The sequence below is a fragment of the Emiliania huxleyi genome (genome assembly GCF_000372725.1).
Source record: "Emiliania huxleyi CCMP1516 chromosome Unknown EMIHUscaffold_154, whole genome shotgun sequence".
NCBI lineage: Eukaryota > Haptophyta > Isochrysidales > Noelaerhabdaceae > Emiliania > Emiliania huxleyi.
This window is the reverse complement of record NW_005201047.1, coordinates 294,215-318,699: the sequence shown is the minus strand read 5'-3', so window position 1 is coordinate 318,699 and position 24,485 is coordinate 294,215. Positions and strand designations below refer to the sequence as shown.

Genomic DNA, 24,485 nt, shown 5'->3' with positions numbered 1-24,485 from the left:
TCAGGCACTCAATCTGCCGATGCGTGATTGTGTGTGGGCTGCTCCGAGGGGGCCCTCTATGCGATCCGACGGGTAGGGGGGCTGTGCCCGGGCGGTGTCCGGTGTGGGGTCCCCTTCTGATCCCGCCTGGGATGTTGGGTGTGAGGTCGTGGAAGCTTCGATCCCAAGGGGGGGAGCTGATCCCACTCAATAACCAACTCTCAGGGGCAGTAGGTGGGCGAGCTTCAGGCACGCTCATCTCGATCGTCAAGACGTTGCTACGCGCGGTCTTCCGCGGGGGGAGCTGCGTCGACGGGTGCGGGACCGCGGCGCAGCCAGTGCCGCGGCGAGGCCTCCGGCTGTTTGCGGCGGGCGGCTTGCTGCTCGCTGCGATGGCGAAAAACTCGTCTCGCCACACGCCAAGGGCTTATGCTCTGGCGAGACGTGAGGCGCATGCGCCCAGGAGGGGAGGGGGCATGTGTAACGACACTGCTAGAGATGCCTTTCGGGGCCCAGAGATAAAACTTCTGTGATGCCATGCGTGACCTAGTAGTGTCCCCAGCTATGGGCGTGTCCACGTTGGAGCCAGGTGTGGTGTGGGCGCGAGAATAGCTCCGCCGTTCATGGAGGCAACCGATGCGAGTCGACTGGTGTGTGTCGTCGTGGTTTCGTATCAAGAATTCTCTCTCTCTCGCGAACGTGACGCTCTCTCGGATGTGGGATTTCCTTCCTGAAGGCCAGGCGTTGTGCAGTTGCAATGTGAATGCGCCTGTAGACTCCATGTGGCGGGCACAGCAGGGAGCCTTCAAGCATGTCGGCGGGATCGCGAGGTTCCTCTGCGCCGCGACGGGGAAGATGCCGTTGGTCAGCGCCCAGGCGCCACCAGCACCGTGCGGCACCCCGTGATGCGTGGACAGGCCGTGATACGCAGCAAATTTGCGGTGTTTTGCCGGACTTGTGCTCTCTCTTTGTTTCTTTCGGGTGCGGCCTGGCCGGGTGTCCCCGCCGCCTATCCGCCGACGCTGTTCAAATACAACGGAGTGAAAAAAGTACTAGCAGCTCCTTCCCGTATTAACTCCAGAGTGACTCGCAGCAGTAACAACAGAACAACAGTGGGGCTCCCCAACAACAGTAGCTAACGTTAGGCCCGCTGAACAACAATAAGGAAGGCCTGGCAGTGTGACCCACGACGATCTCCAGCGCAGCTCCAGCGTCCAGTGCGGGTAATACCCGAAAATACACCCGGAAACCCCCAGGATTTTGGGTTTTACCCGGATTTTTTGGCATTTTCTGCTTGCTGAGGCTACAACGTTAAGGATTTCAGCCAACAGCAACACTAGCGCAACTGTTTAGGCCCCAAAGTTAAAATGTTAAACAGCTCTAGCAGTGCACAGAGTCACCGACGAGTCGGTTTTCGCGTGACTCCTCGTGTCCCGTACCGTCCTCACACATCCATAAACTCTTAGTTTGGCCTCACTGAAGCGATGCCTCAATCCTGAATCCTCATATTTTAGATTAGGATTTAGGTCGACATCCTCCACACACGCAAGTGGGGGCCCGAAATGGGTAGCACATATCGCGGCGTTTCGTTGAACGCGTGTTCCTTTCATTTCTCTCATGCTACCCACGCAGTGACCGCGATCCTGTCCGCCTTGGTGGGCAGCACCTCGTGCACCATCGCGCCGCTCAGAAAGCAGAGCAGCCGCCCGCCGATCGGCGGGATGTCCATCGTGCTGCCGGCCGTGCCCCTCGCCCCCTCCGGCCTGGCCTTCAGCCCGGTCGCATTCTCGCAGTCGGCCCTGGTCAGCCGCAAGCAGCCCTCACTCGCCTCGACCCAGGTAGAGTTGCAGTACAGGATGCAGGTCACCTTGCGCTCGCGGCTCTCTGGCCGCGGGTCTGCGGTCGCGTCTGTGTGCCGCCGGTACCGCGCCTGCTTGCCCCCAGAAAAGTGGGCCAGCTGCACCTCCAGCCGGCTGCCGACGCCCTCCATGAGCTCGCCGAGGTCGACCGCCAGGGCGTCGAATCGCGGCAGGACGCGGTCCGCAAACACAGGCTCACACGCCGGCCGCTCGCCGGTCTTGAGCCACGTCGCGAGGTCGGTGCGAGCGTGGCGCGGCTCTGGCGCCCGCCACTCGACGCCGTCGCTGCCGCCCTCCGCCCAGCCGCACGCGGATGCCGCAGCGAGCCTCTCGACCTCTGCCACTGCCTCCGCATCCATCCAGTCGTCGACAACCGCCCAGCCGTGGCGAACGAGATGCGCCGCCGCCACACGACCGAGGCACGGCAGGTGAAGCTCGTGGATCCGCTCGAGGGCCACGCTGAAGAGGCGGGAGCAGGTCGCAAACGCGTCCACGCCTGCACGGCAAGTGCGTAGTAGGTGTTCTGAGAGATGCGAGTGGTGCGGCGGGAGGAGAGACGGGCCTTGGGCGGAGCAGAGAAGCCTTGCAGACTGCACGCCTATCCGAATGCGAAAGGCTGCCGCGTGTCTGTGAGGCGGCTGCTGCCCTCCCGACAAGTGTGATATGAGGCACCTTTGACGCCGCGCAGTAAAGAATAGAGGCTCGGTCCTCCATCCGCAGCAGGAGAGTCCGCGGAGAGAGCCTGCGGATGACGCGGCGTCGTAGAGGTCGGTCGCACTCATCTCGCCGTCAGTCGGCAACACCTCGATCTCGCAACGCAGCATCGAACGCGCAGCCTGCGCAGCAAGAGCTCAGGCAGCAGGGTCAGCGGCCGTGGACGGTGGAGATTTCGGAGAGGAGGGAGGCGTGACGAGGAGATCCCCGTGTCTTCTTTGTTTTGAGGAGGCAGGGGAGGGGGAGGATGCGGATGCCCCCAAGGGAAAGCTCAAGGAGCTGGATGGCGATTACCGCTTTGCGCGGGAGCAGGATTGCGATCTGCGTTTGTTCGACTTCGAGAGCTTCGGAGGCTTTGGAAAGGAGGTTCGCAGCACCCTGCGGGAGGCGGCGAACCAGCTGAGCAACAAACTTTCGCATGCTCAGCACCTGGACGAGGTCACATGGACAACAAAGAACTGGCACGGCCTGCAAATGCAGCGTTTGTCGGTCGTCCTCCACACCGCTGTGGCGTGGCAGACGGTGAACGAGCTAGCGTGCGGGGAGAGCGGCATTGTGCATGGTGCGGAGTGCATTGCCGTTCTTAACGGAGTCGCTTAGGCGGCTCCGGTGGTGAGCCGGTGTGTGTGCCAGTCCGCGCCAGTCCGCGCCCTTGTCGTGCCAGTGTGCTGTGAGAGAGGCTTGTATTTGAAGAATTCTTTGTCTCTCCTCTCTCACTGTATGTGGCTTTTTACCTACATTTACCACAACAACATGTACATTTAGGATAATCTGCGTTTTTACCCCGATCTCTTTTTGAGATTTTTAGCAAGACCAAACAACTCTAATTTTGTTGCTTTTTGACCGCGCAAGACATAAGGGTGGCTCAGGGCTCTGCCCGCAAGGCGCCCGCGTCGCCGACGCGGTACCATTGACTAATCCCCGAATCACACCCACACGACCAAATAGCGAAAATCCGAATACCGTGCAAAAATCACCCTCGGGTATGAGTTCGTAAGAGCTACATACACTGAGAGAGAGAGAGAGATAAGCATTAAGCTAAAAGTCAGTAGGGTCAGTACACTGAAAACCACGGAATCTGGGACGAAGAACGGTGACAAGTTTGGCAAACTCCATCCGGCGCTTCTATCGATTGGACGGACGAAATGATCGCGGAAACACGGGACCGCATCGCGACATCGGGGGTTCACCATACATGCCGAGCCTGCTGCCTCGGCCTGCCATGCGCGCGCGCGCCTCGCCCGAGCGCAGCCACCTGCGGACCTGGCCAGCCTGTTCCTGGCTCGTGCCCAGCCTCTCCTTCCGCTGCCGCCGGCCTCGCAGTCCCGCCTGCCATCACGCTGCAGAGCCTGCGTAGACGCCACAGACGCCAATTCTGCAGCCCACAGCCCTGGCAACTGTCAACTGAGGGCGAGGGCCAGCAGTATACGACGACGACGGCATCTCACACCCCGCGCTGGCCAGCGCCATCAGCCCCTCACGGCCCGGCCCAACCTCCCTTCGCTAGCGCCATCGCCTCCAGCGCCTCCAATCAAGTCGCACCTCTCTTCTTCAGCGAATGCAGCGGCAGCACCACGTCAGAGGCCGGGCCGACTGGCGGACCTGCATGCCCAGCCATGCCCCCCACTCACTCCCCACCCGCTTGGATCGATCAGCTGACAGCTCCACCAGCTCCCACCACCGCGTGTCGTGTCATGAAGCATGAGATAGACATAGAAAGCATGAACCACCGAAAGGTCTGATCTCCAAACAGAACTCTCGGCGCGCGCGCCCCGCCCCTTTTGCGCAGCAACACCTTAAATTTCATGGCCCTCCAAATTCGGGTCGGAGCGTAGCGGAGCGGGCCCCGAGTTTGAAAAAGGCGACGGACGCTTGCGTCCTAGCCTCCAACAACGCCTCCCCGGCGCAGAGGGGCCCCGGAGGGATGCTCAACCGCTCCACGCCACGCCGCTTGCGGCGGTCCTATTCCCAGCTTGTGGGGCCTTGGAGCACTCGGAGTGCAGTCATTAACCTCACATCCAGGGCCGGGGAGCTGAGAAGCGCACCCAGCGGGCCGGATGATAGGTACGGCGCTCTTTCATTCTTTGTCAAGGCCGATCACGGCCGCCGCCGCCGAGGCCTCGCCGCTGCCAACCGACCGCGCCGATGCTCGCCTTCAACGTCAAGACGACCGAGCCGGTTCCGGTCGAGGAGCGGCTTCGGAGGCACGTCGACACTAGCCGGTTCCCGTCGGGACACGCCTTCCTCAAGGACCTGCAGGGCTGGCGGGAGAAGATGCGGAGCCAGCGGTTCGGCACGAACGGCGCCGAGGCGGTTCGCGACGGCCAGCTCCGCTACTACGCGCTCGCGACGCACGCGGAGCACCACTTTCGCACCGTGGACCTGAAAAACGAGGCCAAGGTCGTCTTCCGCTGGTACGACACCTTCTCGACGAGGAGGTTCGTAGACCAGCCCGACTGGGCCTTTGAGCGCGCCAGCGTCCTCTTCAACGTGGCCGGCGCGCTCTCGTACCTCGCCACGTCGCAGGAGCGGGGCGTCCGTCCGCGGTCCGTCTGAGTGCGCATGCGATCAGCGGTCTGAGTGTGCGCCCGTAGGAGCGGGGCGACCCCGAGCAGATTAAGCTGGCGTGCCGCTACTTCCAGGAGGCGTCCGGCGTGATCAACGAGCTGCGCAAGATCGCGTCGAACGCCTCGTGGCTCAGCTTCACGCCGGACATGACCGACGATTTTCTCGAGGCGCTCAGCTGCATCATGCTCGCCCAGGCGCAAGACTGCTTCTACGAGATATGGCGCTCTCTCCTTACCCTAATCCTGACGCGAGCCCTAGCCCCTGCTCCAGGCGCAAAAGTGCTTCTACGAGAAGGCGGTTGCTGACGGCCGGTCGCACGCGATCGTCGCCAAGCTGGCGGCCGAGTGCGCCGCGCTCTACCAGGACGCGGGCCTCAAGCTCACGCACGCGGGCCGAGACATGTCCATGACGTGTCCGAGACATGTCCAGGACGCGGGCCTCAAGCTCAAGGCGCCGCTGCTGCAGGAGGCGATCAGCTCCGAGTGGCTCGCCGTCGTCGACTGGAACCGCGCGCTCTTCGATGGCGTGCAAAACTACTATGCACAGCGTCTCTTCACACCTCTAGCTGTGAATAGGCGCGCTCTTCGATGGCGTGCAAAACTACTACGCCGCGACGGCCCGACGGACCTAAGGGCGGTGCGGCGGCCTGCGGGGCCCCTCCTCCTCCGACCCTGCGGCATCGACCGCCATAGGCGCTCGGGGAGGCGGGCGAGTACGGCGCCTGCGTGTCGCGGCTGACGCGCGCCGTCCAGCGCCGAAGAGAAGGAGAGGGGCGAGGAGAGGGGCATGTGACCCGGGGCTGTGTGTGAGGTAGGCATGCCGTGAACCGTACGGCCGAGGCGGTCAACATGTGCCAGCGCCACTCAGCCGCGCTGCAAAAGCAGTTTCGCGACGCGCACGCGCTGGCCAAGGACGCGCACGCCAAGGCGAAGAAGGACAACGACTCGATCTACTTTGACCGCGTGCCGCCGTATGCGACGCTGCCGAAGCTGCCGCGGCACGCGCTCGTCAAGCCGCTCCTTCTAGGAAACCTTCTAGGAGCCTTCTAGGAGCCTTCTAGGAGCCTTCTAGGCACGCGCTCGTCAAGCCGCTCCGCCCCGAGGGACTCGACGTGCCTCCGCCCGAGGTGCACGGCCGAGATCTAGCCGAGATATAGCCTCCGCCCCGAGGGGCTCGACGTGCCTTCGCACGAGGCGCCGCCGAGGCGCCGCCCCTTCCGACTCTCAATCCTTCAGCTGAGGGACCCCCCACCCCCCCACCACCACCCCACCCAAAGGCGCCTCCGTCGCCCGAGAAGCCAGACATCATCGGCGCGGCGGCGGCCTTCGGCGCGGCGAGCTTGGACGGCACGCCTCCGCCGCCCAGCTTCGACGAGGCGAGCAGCGCAGGGGTGGAGGACCTCGTCGCGATGGGCTTCTCGAAGGAGGCTGCGAGCGCGGCGCTCGCCCTCTGCAAGGCGCACTAGCCCTTCACCTCTTCACCAGTGCTGACGGGTCCGTGGCCTCTGAATCAGGCGCTCGCCCAGTGCAAGGGGTCGGTGCAAGAGGCGGCGGCGCTCCTCGTCGACTCGTGAGGCGGCCTCCTCTACCCTCGCATTTCTGCGCCCCCCCGCGGAGCGCCGCCCAGGACCGCAGGCTGCAGGTCGTTGGGCGGTTTGCTCGTCGCTTCAGCAGTGGGTGCGGGAGGTGCTGGAGGTGCGGTATGCTGCCGCGCGCGGCGGCTTTGCTGCGGTACGTCGAGTGTGAGAGAGATCGGTGTTTGCGTTGAGTGTCGTGTCGTGTGGCCGTTTTGCGTGTGTGTGCTGGGGGACTCGTGAACCGCTGGCGGCCGGGGGCGCGACTGCAGCGACCATTGAGTGTGCGTACACGTGCGCACAATCGGAGCTCGGAGCTCCTCCACATACCATTGAGTGTTTTACCCTGGCGCAGCATCTCCCTGCGCCCTGGTTGCTGGTACGTGGTACGCTTTCGTGTCTTTGCGTGTGGTCGCGTCTTTTCCGGGGGTGTCGTCTCTTCCGGGGGACCGTGGTCAGAGAAACAGACTGACGCACACGCTACAAGAAAGTAAAGATCACGTTTCGCTGGCCGCGCCCGCGTCCTCCTCCTCGCCGTCTCGTCTCGCGACGGCGGCCGCCACCGCTTTCTTGAGCAGGCCAAACCGGATGTCGATGAGCCGCATCTGCCCAGCAGCCTCGCCGACACCGCCCTTCTCGTAGGCGGCGATGAGGTCCCGCATCAGCGGCAGCATCGAGGCGCCCTCCGGCGTCAGCTCGACCCGCGTCTCTGCCGCCCTCGCCTCTGCCTCTGCAGCCGCCGCCGCCGCCGCGGGCAGGTCCGCCGAGCGAGCCGCCGCGTCCGCCTGAGCGAGCTCCTCGTCGCGGAGCGCCCGCTCCCTGTCCGCCTCGAGCCACTCGGCCTCGTCCTCGTCGTCGATCAGCATATACGTGTATGCCTCAGTGAAAACCAGCTGAGTGAGACTCCCAGAGCCGCAGGGACCTGGCTGGATTCGGTACTTCAGCTTGGTATAGTATCATCGTATTGTTCTCGAGGGGGTATCAAGGTATGCTCTAGGCCTCTGTGGGGACTTATCTCGGCTGGGTATCAAGGTATCATCGGCGGCCGCGCAGCGAAGCGACAATTCACACCTCGCGCGGCTGCAGCCGCACCGGCTGCGGCCGCGGGCCCGTCAAACGCGACGACGGCCGCCATTAGCGCCCTCCTCACCCAGCGCATTGCTTAGTGGTGCGCTCGCCTCCCTCCTGCGCGACGCTCACTCGAGCGCGTTTGTCTGTCTTGGCGCGCGCGCAGCGCGCGAAGAGGTGTGAAGAGGGGGGTCGTGTCCGGTGTGAAGGGTAACCCACCAGGGTATCAGCCTATCCTCTAGGGGCCCAATGCGGGTCCTCTCAAGAGGGTATCAGGGTATAGCCCTGGGGTATGATCTGCAATACGATGATACTATACCAAGCTGAAGTACCGAATCCTGGCGGAGAGCGGCGTTTTTTAGAGAGCGAGACGTCTGCTTTTTTTGTTTTTTTCGAGCGCCCCCTTTCCCTTCGCTTGGCGTGCCTCCCCCCCCCCCCCCCCCCCTCGATCCGGGATCGCTGCGAGTCTTCGGGCTCTTAAGCTGCGGTGCAAAACTCTTTTTACCACCTTCAAGTCTCGGCGAGGCGTATGGTTCTTGCACTTGTGCAAGATTGGGCGTCTTCTGCCGCAGTCCCTTTGATGGGAGGCCCCAGGGTGGGGGCCACCTCGAACCCCCGGCCAGGGATTTGAGCGGAGGGTGCCCCGGATTCATCTATCCGTTGGGCCCCGGCACCTATTTTAGAACTGATCACTTTGCGCACCAACCGTCGGCCGCCGCTTTTTAGCTGGACGGCGGTACGCTGCGCCGTCGCTCTGTCGTGCACGCTCTCGTGCCTCGTTGTTGTGACACGGGAGTAGAGTCGAGAGGTAGCCCTCGACGAGACGACCGGCGCCGCGATGCCAGACCTCACTGCCGCCGAGCTCAGCATTCCGGCCGAGCAGCACCCCGATCCCGCAAAGCCACTGGTGATACCCGTCGACTCAACAGTGGTAGGCTCTACCCTGCGCTTCATTCCGTGGTCTGTGGTGGGCAATCCGGCCCTCCTCCAGCTGCCCCCTCCTCCTCCGGGGATGCAACCGTCGTGGGTCCAGATTCCGCAGTGGGTCGCCATCAGTGCGCTGCTCGCCTTCAGTGAGCCCGAGCCCGCTGTGGCCACCCACTTTGACAGGCTCAGCGTCTTGCGGCTGGCCGTATTGGCCGCGGCCTGGCGCCGCATCCTCGGTGCCTTGTCCGACCTCGGCGTCTTCAGCACGGTGCACGTGGATGAGGATGCGTTCCGTACGGTGTGCATCCAGGCTCTGCACTCCCGCCAAATCCCGGTGCCCGAGCTCTATCTGCAGTGGGGCGATTTGGGGTACTCTGAGGCTATCGTGCCCTTGGGACCAGCGCCATCTGCAGAAGCGAAGGCCGTCGACTTCTTGCAGTACGCGACGGTCGGGGCTCTTTGCGACCCTACGGCCGACGTCCCGTTCGCAGCCCTGTCTGACATGACCCGCTGCTTGGGGCCCGTCTTCACGGCGGCGGCGCGCGTCGATCCCATGGGGAGCGCCGTCGTGGGGGCTGCATCGCTCGCCGCCGCCGCTGGTCACATCACTCCGCGAGCGAGCGATGGGCACCCCTCCCTGCTCGCTCGGCATGTGCTCAGCATGCTGAAGACTACCCGCGCGAGTTTCCCGGCCTGCCTGAGGACCAACTCCTTTCAGAACTACTCTGCGGAGGTTGAGACTCGCGCCGAGTATGTGGGCGGGACCGCCGCGGCGCGCGACCGAGTAACCGAGCAGCGTTGCTCGCGCGCTATCGCAGCCAAGGCGCCGACGCTCGACTCCCTGCTCCGTGCGCTGCCTCGGCCAACGCCCCCGTCGGTCGTTTATGAAGCCTACCGGCAGCTCGTCTCGCTCTACTTTCCGACGGATCGGCGCCCTATGGACCTGCTCCTGACTGATCTGGATGCTCAGCTTCACGCGCGGCTGCCCACCTACCAACACGCGCTGACCAACGGCAAGCCGTTCGCTTCGATCCTGGCGGGGTTGCGCAAGCTTCACGAATCGCTCGAGCCCTCGAGGAAGGCGCCAGTCATGACTTCGACAGGCGACTCCGAGGACTCGGCGTTGGGCAAGTTCGACCGCGCGCCTAGCTGCTCGGTCTCTTCGTCCTTTGGATCTACCCCCGGCTGCGACCTCGGAGTCGGGCAGATCGCTGGGCCAAGCCGAAATCCGCCCTCGCCTACCCGCTGGCTATCATCCGTATCTTTCAGCGGTGGCAAGTCGTCCTGCCTACCCGCTGGCTATCATCCGTATCTTTCAGCGGTGGCAAGTCGTCCTCCCGAGCATCAAAAATGTGCGCGCGCAAGTTCGCGGACTCCTACGCGTGGCGGTTAATGTCTTCGGGCCGGGGTTCCTCGCGCCGCGACGCAAGGAGCCCTTCACCATGGACATGCTACGCGCGGTCTGCGCCATCCCAGGGTTTATGCCCTTAAGGGCTATATCCCTCCGGGGTCTATGAGGGATATGGCCCTGCAAGGAAGGGGTTGGGCAGTTACGCAAGGCAGGAAAAATCTTATTACGGGCGAAACCCCTTTCGGGCGAGATCCCTCACTCATGGGCGAGACCCCTCACAGGCGAGACCCCTCACGGACGGGGCCCTCGGGCCTTAGCCCTATAGGGTTTATGCCCTTAAGGGCTATATCCCTCCGGGGTCTATGAGGGATATGGCCCTGCAAGGAAGGGGTTGGGCAGTTACGCAAGGCAGGAAAAATCTTATTACGGGCGAAACCCCTTTCGGGCGAGACCCCTCACTCATGGGCGAGACCCCTCACAGGCGAGACCCCTCGCGGACGGGACTCCTCACGGGCGAGACCCCTCACGGGTTACGCCCCTGACGGGCCTTATAGGGTTCCTTTAGATTGGTGTTCCGAGGGGGGGGCGGCGGTAGAGTCGCGCGCGTTAGACTGGGAGCGGAACACAGCTTATCCCGCGCTGCGCGCTCATGTTTGAACGGCATCTCTCGCCAAGCCGCATGGGCGTACTAGCATCCGACGTGGAGCGCGCCTGCCACACCCTCTGGAGCACGTCTGACGCGGCGCTCCGCCGCGAGGCCGACCGCTGGCTCACAGAGTGGCAGCAGTCGCAGGCTTCGTGGGAGGCGGCGCTCGCGCTTGCTCAGGCAACGCCGCCGCCGCCACTGCCACCGCACCACCCCACACGCGTTCACCACCGGGCACCGCCCGCCCGCTGCAGGCTGGCACCGCGTCCGAGCTTCGCCTCTTCGGGGCCGCCGTCCTCTACAACAAGTGCCGTCGCGGGGGAGCGGCGGCGCTCTCGCCGGCAGCCGCGGCAGGCTTGCGGGCAGAGCTGCTGAGGCTGGCGGCGGCCGCAGGCTGCGACGTCCGCCTGCGCGCGAAGCTCTGCCGTGCCGTGGCCACGCTGGCCTCGGCGCCCAGCGGGCGGCCGGCCACCGAGCACGACACTCCCGCGCTGCTGCACGAGGCGCTCGTCGCCGGGCTGCCGGCGGCCAGCGCGCTGGAGCTGGTGGGCCTCGTTGCAGAGGAGGCGGCGGAGAGCGAGGTGAGGGAGGCCGAGGTGCAGGCGGTGCAGGCCCTGCTCCTGCGCTGCCTCGCCCACGCCTTCGAGCCGAGCCGCCCGCCACCCGCCGCTGTCCCCGCCAACGCCGCGCCTGCGCTCGCCTCGCCCGCCGCGCGCTCGGCGGCGCTGGGCGCGCTCTCGGCGTGGGCGTCCGTGCCGGCGGCGGAGGCGGTAACCGTGGCGATCCTCGCCGAGACGCCCGTGTTTGTCCCCCTCCTGAGGCTGCTCGCCTCCTCTGGCGGGGACAGCCCCGGCGGCTCGAGCGGCGGCGCGGCTCACTCGAGCGAGGCGCTCGCTGCGGCGGAGCTGCTCGAGGCGGCGGTCGAGGCGGAGCCTCGCGACGGGTGCGGAGGGTACATGTACCTGTCGGCGGTCGAGCTGTGCCCCCTGGCGGCGGCGCTGCACGCGGCGCTCCAGCCGACGTGGCGGCGGGTCGACGCGGCCGCGGCAGCGGCGGGCCGGCAGGAGGCCGAGGCGGACGGCGAGGACGACGAGGATGACGAGGGCGACAGCGAGGGCGCGCTGGCGCAGATGTCGCTGCTGCGGACTGTGGCCATGCTCCTGCGCGACGGAGCAGCGACCCTCCTCGGCCCCGCCCCCACCGCCGCCGCCGCCGCCGCCGCTGCGTCCAGCGACGAGGCCCTCGCCTCGCTTCTCGACAGCGTGCGGCGCGGCGGCGCGGCGCTGCAGGGACGCGACGACGGCGTGTCGGCCCTCGCCGGCGTCTGGCACATCGGCCGCGCGTTGCTCTCGCGCCTCGTCGCGTGCCTCTCGCACGGTGGCCGTGCCGCAACCGAGGCTCTCCTCGCCACCGAGCCCTTCGGCCCCCCTCTCGCCGCCGCCGCCGCCGCGTGGCCCGCCGAAGCGGCGTCGCTGCGGCACGCTCTCGCCGCAGCCGCTTGTGCGCGCGCCACGTTGCCCCCCGCGAGGAGCGAGGACGGCGTCCTGCTGGTCCGCGGCGTGGGCCCGACGACGCAGCTCCGCGCCTTGCTCGCGCCCGCCCTCTGCGCCGCCGCGGAGCTCGACTCCGCCACGGTGCCTGCGCAAGCCCTCGTGGCGCTTCGCGGCGCGGCGGACGCCGTCGCTGGCGGCGATCATCGGGCCAGAAGCTCGTGGCGGGCGGCCGAAGTGGCGTTGTGGGCCGCCGCAGTGACGGCGCACTTGGTGCCACCGCCCATGCCTCCGATCGTCGGCGCAGAGCGGAGCGCAGAGCCAACCTCCGCCGAGGCGGCCGTGGCGGAGCTGCTCGAGGCTGCCCTCGGCGCGCCGTTCGAGGCTCTGCTCGCGTGCACTCGCGACACGACCTCCTCGCGCGCCGCACCGCCGGGCGCAGGCGCGTGGGCGGGCGCCGTTGGAGCGGAGGCGCTCCTCCTCGCGGCGCGCTGCCGGCTGCTCGGCGAGCACAGCGGATGGCTCAACTCGAGGCCCGGTGCCGTTCGCCCTGTCGTCGCCGCTCTGGCACACGCCACGCGCCACGCGTCGGACTTTGCTGTCGAGGCTGCCGCAGAGGCGTTGCACGCAGTTGCAATCGGGGCCGCCGCCACCATCGCCGCGGACGGCCATGCGCTCGAGGGCATCCTCGCAGCGGCGCAGCGGCCCGCGATGTGCGACGGCGCCGCGGCTGGCGCGAGCGGGATGACGCCCGAGTTGAGGCTGCGGCTGCTGCAAGCTGCCGCGCTCGTCGTCGCCGCGGCGCCGCCGCCGCAGCCACTCGTCGCGCTGCTGTCGCCGGTGGCGAATCAGCTGTCGCTGCTCGTCAACGCACTCGAGAGGGGAGCTGCAGACCGCTGGACGCTCGTCGAGACGTGTGCGGTTCTCGCTGCTGCGCTGCGGCCGCTCGGGCCCCATCAGCTGGCGGGTCAGTTCAGCGAGCTGGGAGGCATCGGCGAGGCCTTTCTGCAGCAGTTGTGGCCGCTCTGGGGCCGCGCGTTCCGGCTCGCGTGGCGGTCGGCACTTTCCACAGTCGATGCCGAAGGCGACGGAGAGCCCGATCCGGCCGTCGACGCGACATGCTCGCTCGCGACCGCGTGCGTGTGGAGCGCCGAGCGTGGGTCCTTCCGACCGCTGGTGGAGGCGACCACCGCGGCCGTCGTCGAGGCGATGCGTGCCGCCGCCGCTGCCGAAATCGACGCTCGGACTTCTTGCGCGGTGTTGCTGCCATGCACGTCGCTCGTCGCTTCCACCCTCGCGGCAGCCGCTTCAGACGACCCGGCGGCAGCTGTCGTCTTCGCGGGAGTGATTGATGAGGCGGTGGCCACGTCGCACCGTTTGCTCTGTGAAGTAGAGCGCGCGCCGCTTTGCGAGGCCGTCATGTCCCTCGCGGCGCGTGCAGTCCACCTACAGCCTCTCGCGGTGCCGCACGCTCGCTCCTTGGGCGAGCTCCTCGCTGTTGCCTGCCACTTGCTCTCGTCGGCCGAGCCGGGGGAGGCCACGGCCGTCGCGTCCGTCGCGCTGGTGCTCTCCATGGCACGCGGATGCAGCGGTGCGGACGAGGCCGCGGCCGCAAGGACTTTGAGCGCCCTCCTATGCGGGGACGCGGCGCGCCTCATGCACGCGCTGCTCCTGGCCGCAGCTCGGGGCGCGCCGCGGCACGCTTTGCCCAGGATCGGCGAGGCTTTCGCTCTCTGCCTCGAGCTGCCGGGGTGGGCACAGGCCGACGCGATCGCCACTTGGGCCGCAAGCACGCATGCTGCCCACGCGCTCCCGGCTCGCGATGCTCTAGTCGCCGTTCTGTGCACAAATGGCGCGCCAAGCATGGCAAGGCGAGGGCTCGTGGTCGAGGCCGTGGTGGATTACGGCCATGCTTGCCGCAGAGATCTGTTCCCGTATGGCCAGTACTAGCACTTGCACACACCAACGTGCACGTGAACCTAATAAAGCAAAAGGCAGTAGTTTCCCATATTATGCTCGTCAGATTTTTTTCCAGCGCTAATTCTAGTTTCTATACGCTAATTTGTAACATTTTAGTGGTGAGATGTTTCTTCGTGTGACGAGTGAGAGCGTGTTTCGCGCGTTTTCTCGCTTCTCGGGTCCGTTGGCCTCTTTTGTAGGGAAGAATTTTGATACCCGTCAAGACACCTGCTGGGGGCAGCTTCGCGATGAAGCCGTCTGGAAATGTGCACGTGCGGGGGGGGGGGGGGGGGGGTGAGTTTCGGTACCCTAGACATGCGCAACGGCTTGATGGACGTGCTGGCTGGTCCGCAGCTTCCTCGCAACCCAGAGAGACACACGGACTGCTCTCTTCACGTGTGGACGAGGAGAAACGATTGAGCTCTCGAAACGTAACGCCTCCGGTCGGCTAAAGCGTCGCGATGAGCGATACGGCGACTTCATGGCCAGCGTGAAGAGATCGCCCGGTGCTGCTGACAATAAAAGTAATATATCTTTACTTCCAACACCCGGACGTTCCCAGGGTGATGGAAGGTTCGACGCACCCCCGGACTGGGCAGAGAAATCCCAGGAATCCCGGTGCTGCTGACATAGCGCGCATGCACATTCTGCGCGCCGAGGGTGGCATCTACGTCGACGCAAATTCCATGTTTCTCGACGATCTAGGACCCGACTGTGCCACAGCACCCTTGCTTACCGCTGGTCGTCGCAGAGCTACAGCAATACCGCGGTGATAAAACGGGACGCTGGGTGAAGTCATCAGGTTGGCGCGCCGGGGTCGGAGCGCCCAGGACGCAGGAGTGTGTCAAACCAAGCGTATATCCCTGCGCGCTCGAAGATTTTCCGCGGCGTGAAGCGCCGGCGGAACATCGCGCGCCGCCTCGCGGCCAGAGCGTGACGAGACACGTTGCTCAGGTCGGCGAGCCGGGTAAAGGCGGGCACCACGTCAGCTTCATCGACGAAATCGACGAGCCCGTGGAATTCGGACTCGTCCTCGGGGTGGCAGCGGACGGAGATGATGAGCGCGCCCGCGTCGAGCAGCTTGGCGGCGCGAAACGTGACCGGGGCCGCACCGTACTCGGGCGCGTGCTTGTGCATGTTGAGAAAGATGGAGCTGGGCGGCACGCTCTCGCGACTCTTATCGGGCCCAGCCCACCCGTCGGTGATCAGCCGCGCAAACTGCGTGTCGTCGAAGGCGTAGTAGACGAGCTGCGCACGCTCACCGAGGGCACGCGTGATGTTGCTCCACAGCGCGCGTCGCGACGGGTACCATTTGGTCTGCCCAAAGAAAGTCAGCCGGGGCCGCTCGGCGGCCCAGTGAGGGATCACGCCGCCGGCGACCGCATCTCCCTCGCCCTTCCCACAGCGGGACACGGCGACTCGAACTCGGTAGACGCGTTGAGGATGGCGGAGCTGGGCTCTTTCAGCTGGCCCTTGAGGACGGTGGCGGACGTGCAGCGGCTCCTCGGTTGCCAGTATGCTCGGCCCACGGACCTCGTCGCCTTCGAGTTCTCGGGGGCAATGCGCTCTGCCCTCACGATTGCCACGACGCGCGATGGCCGACCATACGAGGACGCGCGCGTCCCGCTCAACCAACTGCGGCCGCTGCCTCCGCGACAACTGGCCGCATGAGGCGTGCTCCAGAGGGTGGAACCCATTACAATCACCACACAGGGTGGAACCCATCATAATCACCACACAGGGTGGAACCCATCATAATCACCACACAGGGTGGAACCCATCATAATCACCACACAGGGTGGAACCCATTACAATCACCACACAGGGTGGAACCCATTACAATCACCACACAGGGTGGAACCCATTATAATCACCACACAGGGTGGAACCCATTACAATCACCGCACAGCTACCCGGCTTGCGAGTAGGGAGGAGGAGGCTGCGCTGCGCAAGCACGGGCGGGAGGGGCTTCTCCTGCGGAGTCGTGCGTGCGCAGGGCTCCTCTTTGCTTTCTTCTACTCCCTACTATCATTTCGTTCCCGTCCTACCAGAGAAGGTAGGCCCGAAGGCAGAGGAGAGGACGGACGAGTCGCACTAATCAGCGAGAGATGTGACTACGATCTGACGGCGGACGGACGTGCGAAGCCGCTACCTTTTTATTCCGAGCAAGAGGAGGACAGACAACGAGAGAACAGCTGTTTGGGGGGTAGGGTAGGGGTAGGTCCCGGGTTTGGGGTAGGATTCCTAGGGGGTAGGGGGTAGGGGGGTTGGCCACCACTGGGGACGTCCGTTACATGCTCTTTTGTGGAGGTAGGGGGGTAGGGGGCCGGGGTGGGGCTGGCCTCCCTACCCTCTAAACAACAAAACCACTTCGCTTGCTTGTAAGTGCCAGGCGCAGCGGCGGCGGCGCGGCGGCGGCGCGTAGATCGCGACCGACGCGCCGCGCGGCACGTCGCGAGCACACGAGCGCCGCGGGTGCCGTGCCACTAACCGGTTGTGCCGGAGGAGGGCGGTGGAATTATTGCCGTCAGCGCTCCGATGTGCAGAGAGCCCCCTCCGCAGGGCCCGCTCATCGCCCAGTCCCGCCGCGGCTTGCGCGGGGCCTGTGCACAGCGGCTGCGCGATGTGGGCGACCTGCGCCCGGTCCTCCTCGTCGTGGTCGGCATTGCTGCTGCGCATGTGACGGCGACGCAGCTGACGACCGAGTGCCTCCGGCATTCGGAGCGCCTCACCACGCCCCTGCTCCTTTGGGCGTCCACGTGCTCCAACCTCCTTCTCGGCGCGCCGCTCCTCGCCTGGCGCGCTCGCGCGAGGGGCGGCGCCAAGCCGCTCCTCGGCGCGTGGGATGCGCGGCCTCGCCAGCTCGCCCTCGCCGTCGCGCCCTTCTTTGTGCTCTATCTGGGTGCAAACGGCCTCTACATTGCCGCGCTGGCCTCGCTCTCGCCGCCGCTCGTCGTCTCAATCTTCTCGACCACGCCCGCCCTCGTGGCGCTCCTGTCCGTCCCACTGCTCGGCCGCCCGCTGCGCGCGCTCGCCGTCGCCGCCGTCGCCTGCTCGACGGTTGGCGTGGTCCTCGTCGCGCAGCCGTGGGCAGCGGGCGGGCGGGCATCTTCGCTGAATAGCACCTCCGCTGAAGCAGCATCAGGGGAGGGCGGCGCGGCGGGGCTGGGCGCGGCGAGCGTGGCCGCGGCGAGCGTGGCTGGCGCGGCGGGCTGCGCGGCGCTGTACAAGGTCCTCTTCCGCAGGCTGTTTGGCGACGTCCCTCCTCCGGCGCTGCTCCTCGTCCTCGTGCCGCTCGGAGGGTGCGGGCCTCTGGTAGCAGAGCACTTGTCTTAGCTCTGTAGTGAGCTCCTCGTCCTCGTGCCGCTCGGAGGGTGCGGGCCTCTGGTAGCAGAGCACTTGTCTTAGCTCTGTAGTGAGCTCCTCGTCCTCGTGCCGCTCGGAGGGTGCGGGCCTCTGGTAGCAGAGCACTTGTCTTAGCTCTGTAGTGAGCTCCTCGTCCTCGTGCCGCTCGGAGGGTGCGGGCCTCTGGTAGCAGAGCACTTGTCTTAGCTCTGTAGTGAGCTCCTCGTCCTCGTGCCGCTCGGAGGGTGCGGGCCTCTGGTAGCAGAGCACTTGTCTTAGCTCTGTAGTGAGCTCCTCGTCCTCGTGCCGCTCGGAGGGTGCGGGCCTCTGGTAGCAGAGCACTTGTCTTAGCTCTGTAGTGAGCTCCTCGTCCTCGTGCCGCTCGGAGGGTGCGGGCCTCTGGTAGCAGAGCACTTGTCTTAGCTCTGTAGTGAGCTCCTCGTCCTCGTGCCGCTCGGAGGGTGCGGCGCCGCGTGTGCTCTGCTAGGCCCTGCCGGAGGCTCCTCTGAGCCTTCGAGGAGCCTCCCCGCAGGTATGGCCTCGTGTGCGGCACGGCCCTCCTCTCCGCCCTCCAGCCGTGCTGGCCCTCCGACCTCGCGTCGGCCGGAGGGGGAGGCGCCCTGCTCCTCGCCGGCCGGGCCGCCGCCGACGTCGCCTTCAACCTCCTCATCGCCCTCGGCCTCTCGCTCACCCACCCCCTCTTCATCTCGATCGGGACCCTCCTCTCGACGCCCCTCGCCCTCGTGCTCGCGTCGCTGCTGCACGCGCCTCCGCCGTCGCCCGCCGCGGCGGTCGGCATCGCTGGCATCGCGATCGGCTTCTGCCTGCTCCTCGCCGACGAGGTCCGCAGCCCGCCGCCCGCCGCCGAGGACGGGGAGGCGGCGAGCTGCGGAGGAAGCGGGGGTGAGGCGGGGGAGCAACGCGCGAGAACGAGGAGCTGATGAAGATCGTGTCCTATTGCGTTTGTTTTCTTGTATTCTTTCGGCACACCGCTTTCTTTTTCGTGTTAGTGCCAGTGCGCGCCACAAAAGAAAGAAAGTTTTGAAAACAGTAACAGACACAACCCCAAGGCGCCAGGCCCAGGGAGGCAGGAGGGAGATGGGAGGACGCCATGCCGCCACCACACAGGGATTTTAAGGAGAGGAGTGTGGTGCTAGCCGTCGCCCACCCTAACCCTTGAAAGAAAGAAAGAAAGAAAACAGGCAACCCAAGGGAGGGATGGGAGGACGGTACGCCGCCACCACACAGGGATTTTAGGGGAGAAGTGTGGTGTTAGCCGTCGCCCACCCTCGGGCGTCTACCACTTCCTATCTCTCTCCGCAGTTTATCACCAATTCTTGCAGCGACCTTCATGCCACCTCGCATTCTTCTCACTCTCGTCGTTCTCTCTCCTGCTGTCTCTTCCCCTGACTCATCGCTCTCCTCGGCCTCGTTCTGAGACGCCGCTGTCGTCTGCCGATCTCTTGCTCTCGCTGCTTCTCTCGCCTTTCTGCGTAACTCCGCTCTCCTCTCCGCGTATTTTGGTCCCTCGAGTTTATCGAGCATTCCTCGCGCAAGGACCACATTTCTGACTCCCACTGCGAGCATATCCCGCCCTGTCATGTCGTTGCTCAGGTCGACTCTCGTTTCGAGCACTTGTACCTCAATGGTCGGTGTTGGCACTGGGGTTCCCTTCGGGTATATTGTGACAGCTGACGGCGGGATTTCCACTTTTGTTTCGTCCTCCTCGGGGTCGTCTTCCCCGGCTTCCTTGCGTTCGGCGTGGCTTACCCTCCATGCCGTGAACAGGCGCTTTATCCACTCTATATTCTTCTCTCGTTCCTCTGCCCGTGCCTTGGTCTTGTCGTTGTTTCGCACCCATGTCTGTATGGCCATCGAGGCTGCCTTCCCCACTACCTGTAGTTCACTCGTCACCTCTCCCGCGAGCTCCCCTCTCTTTCTTTCGGTTATGGTGTCCGTGAGTGCGGGCAGCGTGCAGGCAATCACGGGCGCTATTTTGTCGTACTCCCCTTCGGCGAGCGCTCCGAATCTAGACCCCATTGCCTTTAAGGAGGCTGCCCTCGTCACTTAAACTCTCCCACGCGTCTTGGGCGGGGTCCTTTGTTTCCGTGCCGTCCGTTCCTCCTCTCGCCGCGACCGTTATCTTAGCCTGTCCCCTCACTGGCATGTAGACTCCTATCTGTGTCCACTCCAACCCGCTTGCCACGTCCTCCATCTCCACCCTCACGACACGACCTCTCACCACTTCCTCCATTGCCACTTCCCGCTTCCCGTCTCTCTTTGCCTGCAGGTGGTCCGGGTCCCACACAATCAACACCCCCGCTTTGAGCGCGCGCGCAGCCGGGTCTTTGTAGGCTGGGGTCCCACACGCCTCTATCCCCTGCGTCCCGAGGTATTCTATCACTTCGCGCATTTCTTCCTCCCCGAGGTGCGTATCCGCCAGCGTGGCGAGCCACACCCCTCCCTCCTTGATGTATCTGATGATCTCCACCAACTTCTTTGTTGCCTCCCGTCCCGTGTTGCGGATCGGTGCGCCTCCCCCCTCTTTTAGTTCCCGGATTTCCTCCATCGCCCCCTCTATGCTCTCGAGGCCCCCGCCGCAGACGTTTGAAATGGGCTTGTCCGTGCGCCTTCTTCCGTGGCGCCTTTTTCTGCGCACCCTTGCTCATTCCGTTTCCGTGGAGTGCCTTCATGAGTGCATTCCACTCGGCGATGGGTATGTGCCATGTGTAGGCCGCGGGTATTCCCAGGTGTGCCAGGTCCTCATCTAAGAGGGGCCTCATCCCCAGCCGTTGTGCTCGCGCGTCCGCCCTCTCGAGCGGGCTGGAGGCGGGTTCGACTGCGGGTACCCCGTAGAAGTCCAGGTCTGGGTCGAGCTTCCCTCGCCCCTTCCGCCGCACATTCCGTCGGTGTCGCTTCCACGCCCACACCCTCCTCTTTTTTGCGCGGATCGGGAGGGCGGCGATCTCTGCCCCCGTCCATGCTTCGCGTCCCCTTGGCGCTGGGCGCCGTCCCCCGCGTTTTCTTTTTCGGGCGCGCCGTCTGGCTTTTTCGCTTCTTTTCTCTCTGTGCGGGGGGTCCTCTGGTTTTGCGCGACCGGGGCTGTGAGGCGCCTCTGGCTCTGCAGCTGGTGGTGGTGCTGCTCCTGTCACTATGTCACTGTGTCGTGGGGCCGACGTGCGCGGTGGCCTTCCTCGGCCCATCCTCCCGTGACGCACGGCGAGGGCGACACTCGCCACGGTTGCGAGCGCCCACCCTATCCACCACCTCACTCCACCCAGAGGCGCCAGCGATGACAGCAAACAATTAAATAAAATCCACCGTATATGAGCCAGAGCGCCGCTGCGGGCCGCCCTGTCCAGCGCTGCACGTGCGCACGCGTCTCGCCCGAGCATCGCGTGGTCCCGGGTTCGAGACCCCGGGGGGGAGGGGGGGGCCTCCTCGGCCTCCTCGGCCTCCTCGGCCTCCTCGGCCTCCTCGGCCTCCTCGGCAGCCTCGGCTGCTTGGAGCCCGAGGAGCACGCGGCGCGGATCGTTTTGCTCGCGGCCTCGCCGACGCGCCGCTCCGCCGGCACGCTCTGCGCCCGTCGGTGGCAACCGCGGCGGCTCTTCTCGCCATGCCAGGCGTTGAGCGCCAGCCAGCAGCAGGCGGCAGCAGCCCGCCGGCAGCTGTACTGCGGTTGGCCCAGCCGCAACGGGTGCTCCGGCCCGAAGGGCGGGCAACTCACGCCGGCTGGGAACTACAGCTAGGTGGTGTCTGTGCGCGGCGGCGGCAGTGGGCAGAGCGAGGGCGAGCAAGGCGAGCATTCAAGTGCGGCCGTTCAAAGCTCGGCGGTCGCTCTTCGGGCATGAATCATACCTTACCAAAAAATCCGAACCACTTTCTCCGTTTTTATTGTTGTGGATGGCTACGGCGCCCGGCGGCAGCAGCAGCACCGCCATCGACCTCGACGCAGCCCCGCCCCGCAACAGGACTGCTGGCGCCCCGATCGACCTCGACGCATCTCCGCAGAGGCCAGCCGCCGCCGCTGGAGACCAGCGCGCTGCAAGTTCGCCGAGGACTGGACCTGCAGTGGGCGCACCGAGCGTCGTGTGCCTATCCTCCGGCGAGGACACTGACGACGAGTGCCGCGAGGTGCTAGCGCCACCACGTCCGGCGCCCGGCCCCGGCGGCGGTGGCGGCGGCGGAAGCAGCGGCGGCGACCTGGACGGCGAAGGGCTGGTTGTGACGGGCACATCCGGCGGGCTGCTCGCGGAGAACCTGCCGCACCCGCGCTGCGACTGCCCACTCAAGCAGTTTGTTGCGCGAGGCGCGCGCCGCACGATCGCCACAAATGAGGCTACGTGCGACCGGTGCTACTGTTTTGTCTGCGAGTGCCGTGCGCGCGAGTGCAGCCAGTGGCGCTCATCAGACGCCAAGCGGCCGGCGCACTGCAACGCGCATAGTTCTACCTGCCCCGGGGCTACCGGCGCCTCGATCTGGCGCGCGTTGCGGAGGGAGAGGAGGGAGAGGCCGCGCGCACGGCACGCGCCGCCGCCGCCCGCCTGCGCACACGGACCGTGAGCGATAGCCGCCTAGCTGGGCGCGCACTTACTTACTTGCACTCTCACCGACAAGGCACCGATAGGAATTTCACCTGTGACCTCTACACTGAACACTGTAGTATGATGTATGTATGTAGGAAGGTGAAGAACAGTTGTTGGAGCACTTGGAGTGCGGGGTCGCTTTTCTTTTTTCTGCTGCCCCGGCATGACGTTGAGCCGGGAGAAGGATGTTCTCGCCAGCGTGTGCACGGTCGCTTCTGCAGTCGAGCGCCTCGAGGCAGCATGCTCGCGCTTCAAGGCCCTCGGCGAGAGCTCGGCAGTCGGCGCGCCGGCAGACACCGCCGACCTCCAGTGCAGCCTCGCCCGTGGCCGAGACCAGCTCTCGGCGCTCGAGAGCACGCTGCGCGCGCTGCACAGCAGCCGTCAGGTGGTCGCCGTCGCGCCCACGCCGGCCGAGCTGCAGCCGCCGTGCGTCGACGTCACGTACTCCGACGGCGGGCGCCGTCTCTCCGCCGCGGGCGGCGACGCCTCCGGACGCTCTGGCGGTGCCACGGCCTCGGAGGCGGCTCTCCGGCTGGCGATCCACCGCGAGCGGGCGGCGGCGGCGGTGGCGCTCGCGCGCTGTGAGAAGGAGCCGCCTCGCCTCACCCGCACTCGCCCACGGCCCTCGCTGCCTCCCTGCCTCTCTATCGCCCACGCTCGCCCACCGCCCTCACCCTGCTCTGCTCTGCTCTCCACCAGCACCACCGCCGCCGCGCTGCAGTGGCCCGCTGTTCTCTCTGCGTGTCTGTCTGCCTCCCTGCCTCTCTATCGCCCACGCTCGCCCACCGCCCTCGCCCTGCTCTGCTCTGCTCTCCACCAGCACCACCGCCGCCGCGCTGCAGTGGGCCTCTGCTCTCTCTGTGTGTCTCTGCCTCCCTGCCTCGCTATCGTGATCACCGTCGTTGCCCTGAGATGCACGCAGCCCCACGACTTGGCGCCCGACGTCATCACCCGCAGCGCAGCCACCAGTGCTTGCGAGAAAGGGCGCCAGCTACAGACAGCCTTGTTGACGTCAATGCAGACCCCATGAAATGGCGCCCGTCGTCATCGCCTGCAACGCTGCCCCCGCGATCAACAACCTATGCCCACTCCGCACTCGCCACCCCGGGGTGGATCTCCCCATATCTCCCCCATATCTCCCCCACATCTCGCCACCCCGGGGTGGATCTCCCCATATCTCCCCCATATCTTCCCGGGGTGGGTGCAAGGGAGAAGGGGACAGAGGGCCACACTGGAGGAAGATCCTCGCCCGAAGGGAATGGGGCTTAGTGAGTTAGTCAGAGGTGAAGACACACACAGCTTGACCAGCGACGGGTCACCCGGCGGTGCGTCGGGGCGGATGCAAGGGAGACGGTCACACTGGAGCCACACACAGAGACCTCACAGACGGGACACTCACGGGGCTACTGCTGCTGCTGCTGTTACCTCCGGTCCACACGGGTACTCCCGTGCTAGGACAACAAGGCCCCACGGGACACGGCGTCTCCACACTAGGCGAGTCACACATGTGTCGTGATTGGGATCAAAGCGCTGACTGAGAGTCATGAATGTGTGTCTGTGTACAGACCGGACACTCACGGGGCCCAGAGGAGAAGCGTGCTCGCCTAGCTCCCCATATCTCCCTTAGGGCAAGGCGTCGCATCTCTCCCCAGATCTCCCCAGATCTCCCCGGATCTCCCCAGATCTCCCCAGGTCTCCCCAGATCTCCCCATACCTCTCGCGCCGGAGCGCTCCGAGCGATGCCTTGACAGCGATGCCATTCACAGCGATCCCTTCACAGCGGCTCGGCCGCGAACCATAGGAGCTGCTGCTAGCGCGGCGCGGAGGGCGGAGGCGCGCGTCGCGCCCCTCCCGGCAGCAACACGCTCGATCGGCGCGACCGGCCTCGCCGCGAGGGGCTAGCAACGGCGAAGTCGCCGCCAACGGAGTCGCCGAGAGCTCTAGCAGTGGCCTTGGCGGAGGCGGAGGCGGAGGAGGAGGCGGAGGCGGAGGCGGAGGAGGAGGAGGAGGCGGAGGCGGAGGCGGAGGAGGAGGCGGAGGCGGAAGCGGCGGCGGCAGCGATTTCGGCGGCGATTTCGGCGGCGGTGTCGGAGGCGGTGGCGGCGGTGGCGGCGGAGGCGGCGAGGCCGGCGGGGGCGGCGAGGGCAGCAGTGGCGGCGGTGGCAGCGGCAGCGTGGAGAAGCAATCTCCGACGGAGATCGCGCAATCTCCGAGGGAGATCGCGCCTCGATCGACGGTCAGTGTGGCGGAGGCGACCCTCCCCATCTCTCCCCACCTCTCCCCATCTCTCCCCATCTCTCCCCATCTCTCCCCATCTCTCCGCATCTCTCCCCATCTCTCCCCATCTCTCCCCATCTCTCCCCATCTCTCCCCACATCTCCCCATATCTCCCCACATCTCCCCCACATCTCCCCCCATCT

At 65.7% G+C, this 24,485-nt stretch overlaps 5 protein-coding genes across 5 annotated transcripts in view; 4 read left to right on the top strand and 1 right to left on the bottom strand.

The window, feature by feature from the left end:
• Positions 1-1,497: 1,497 nt before the first annotated feature.
• On the bottom strand, positions 1,498-2,716 carry EMIHUDRAFT_363791 (hypothetical protein). The gene is made up of 2 exons (XM_005786173.1): positions 2,511-2,716; positions 1,498-2,436 (listed from the first exon to the last, which is right to left on the bottom strand). The coding sequence occupies exon 2, from the start codon at positions 2,195-2,197 to the stop codon at positions 1,595-1,597; it is 603 nt and encodes a 200-aa protein (XP_005786230.1). The 5' UTR covers positions 2,198-2,436; positions 2,511-2,716; the 3' UTR covers positions 1,498-1,594.
• Positions 2,717-4,697: 1,981 nt separating this feature from the next.
• Positions 4,698-5,751, top strand: EMIHUDRAFT_229323 (hypothetical protein; the record flags this gene model as incomplete). The annotated part of the gene is made up of 4 exons (XM_005786172.1): positions 4,698-5,087; positions 5,147-5,398; positions 5,550-5,667; positions 5,696-5,751. 4 exons carry the CDS (start codon positions 4,698-4,700, stop codon positions 5,749-5,751), a joined length of 816 nt encoding a protein of 271 aa, XP_005786229.1.
• A 2,848-nt stretch (positions 5,752-8,599) lies between these two features.
• Positions 8,600-14,125, top strand: EMIHUDRAFT_111617 (hypothetical protein; the record flags this gene model as incomplete). The annotated part of the gene is made up of 2 exons (XM_005786171.1): positions 8,600-9,844; positions 10,940-14,125. 2 exons carry the CDS (start codon positions 8,600-8,602, stop codon positions 14,123-14,125), a joined length of 4,431 nt encoding a protein of 1,476 aa, XP_005786228.1.
• Positions 14,126-16,672: 2,547 nt separating this feature from the next.
• Positions 16,673-20,335, top strand: EMIHUDRAFT_111616 (hypothetical protein; the record flags this gene model as incomplete). The annotated part of the gene is made up of 5 exons (XM_005786170.1): positions 16,673-17,436; positions 18,012-18,321; positions 19,770-19,772; positions 19,872-19,907; positions 20,213-20,335. 5 exons carry the CDS (start codon positions 16,673-16,675, stop codon positions 20,333-20,335), a joined length of 1,236 nt encoding a protein of 411 aa, XP_005786227.1.
• A 1,893-nt stretch (positions 20,336-22,228) lies between these two features.
• Positions 22,229-24,485, top strand: part of EMIHUDRAFT_229315 (hypothetical protein) — a gene marked incomplete at both ends in the record, with an annotated part of 2,793 nt that continues 536 nt past the window's right edge. Inside the window, one exon of the mRNA XM_005786169.1 lies at positions 22,229-22,646. Coding sequence (XP_005786226.1) covers positions 22,229-22,646 — 418 coding nt within the window. The remainder of the gene's footprint in view (positions 22,647-24,485) is intronic.

Coding starts and splice junctions, on each gene's coding strand:
- EMIHUDRAFT_363791 (XM_005786173.1), bottom strand. CDS start 2,197: ATGGATGCGGAGGCAGTGGCAGAGGTCGAGAGGCTCGCTGCGGCATCC.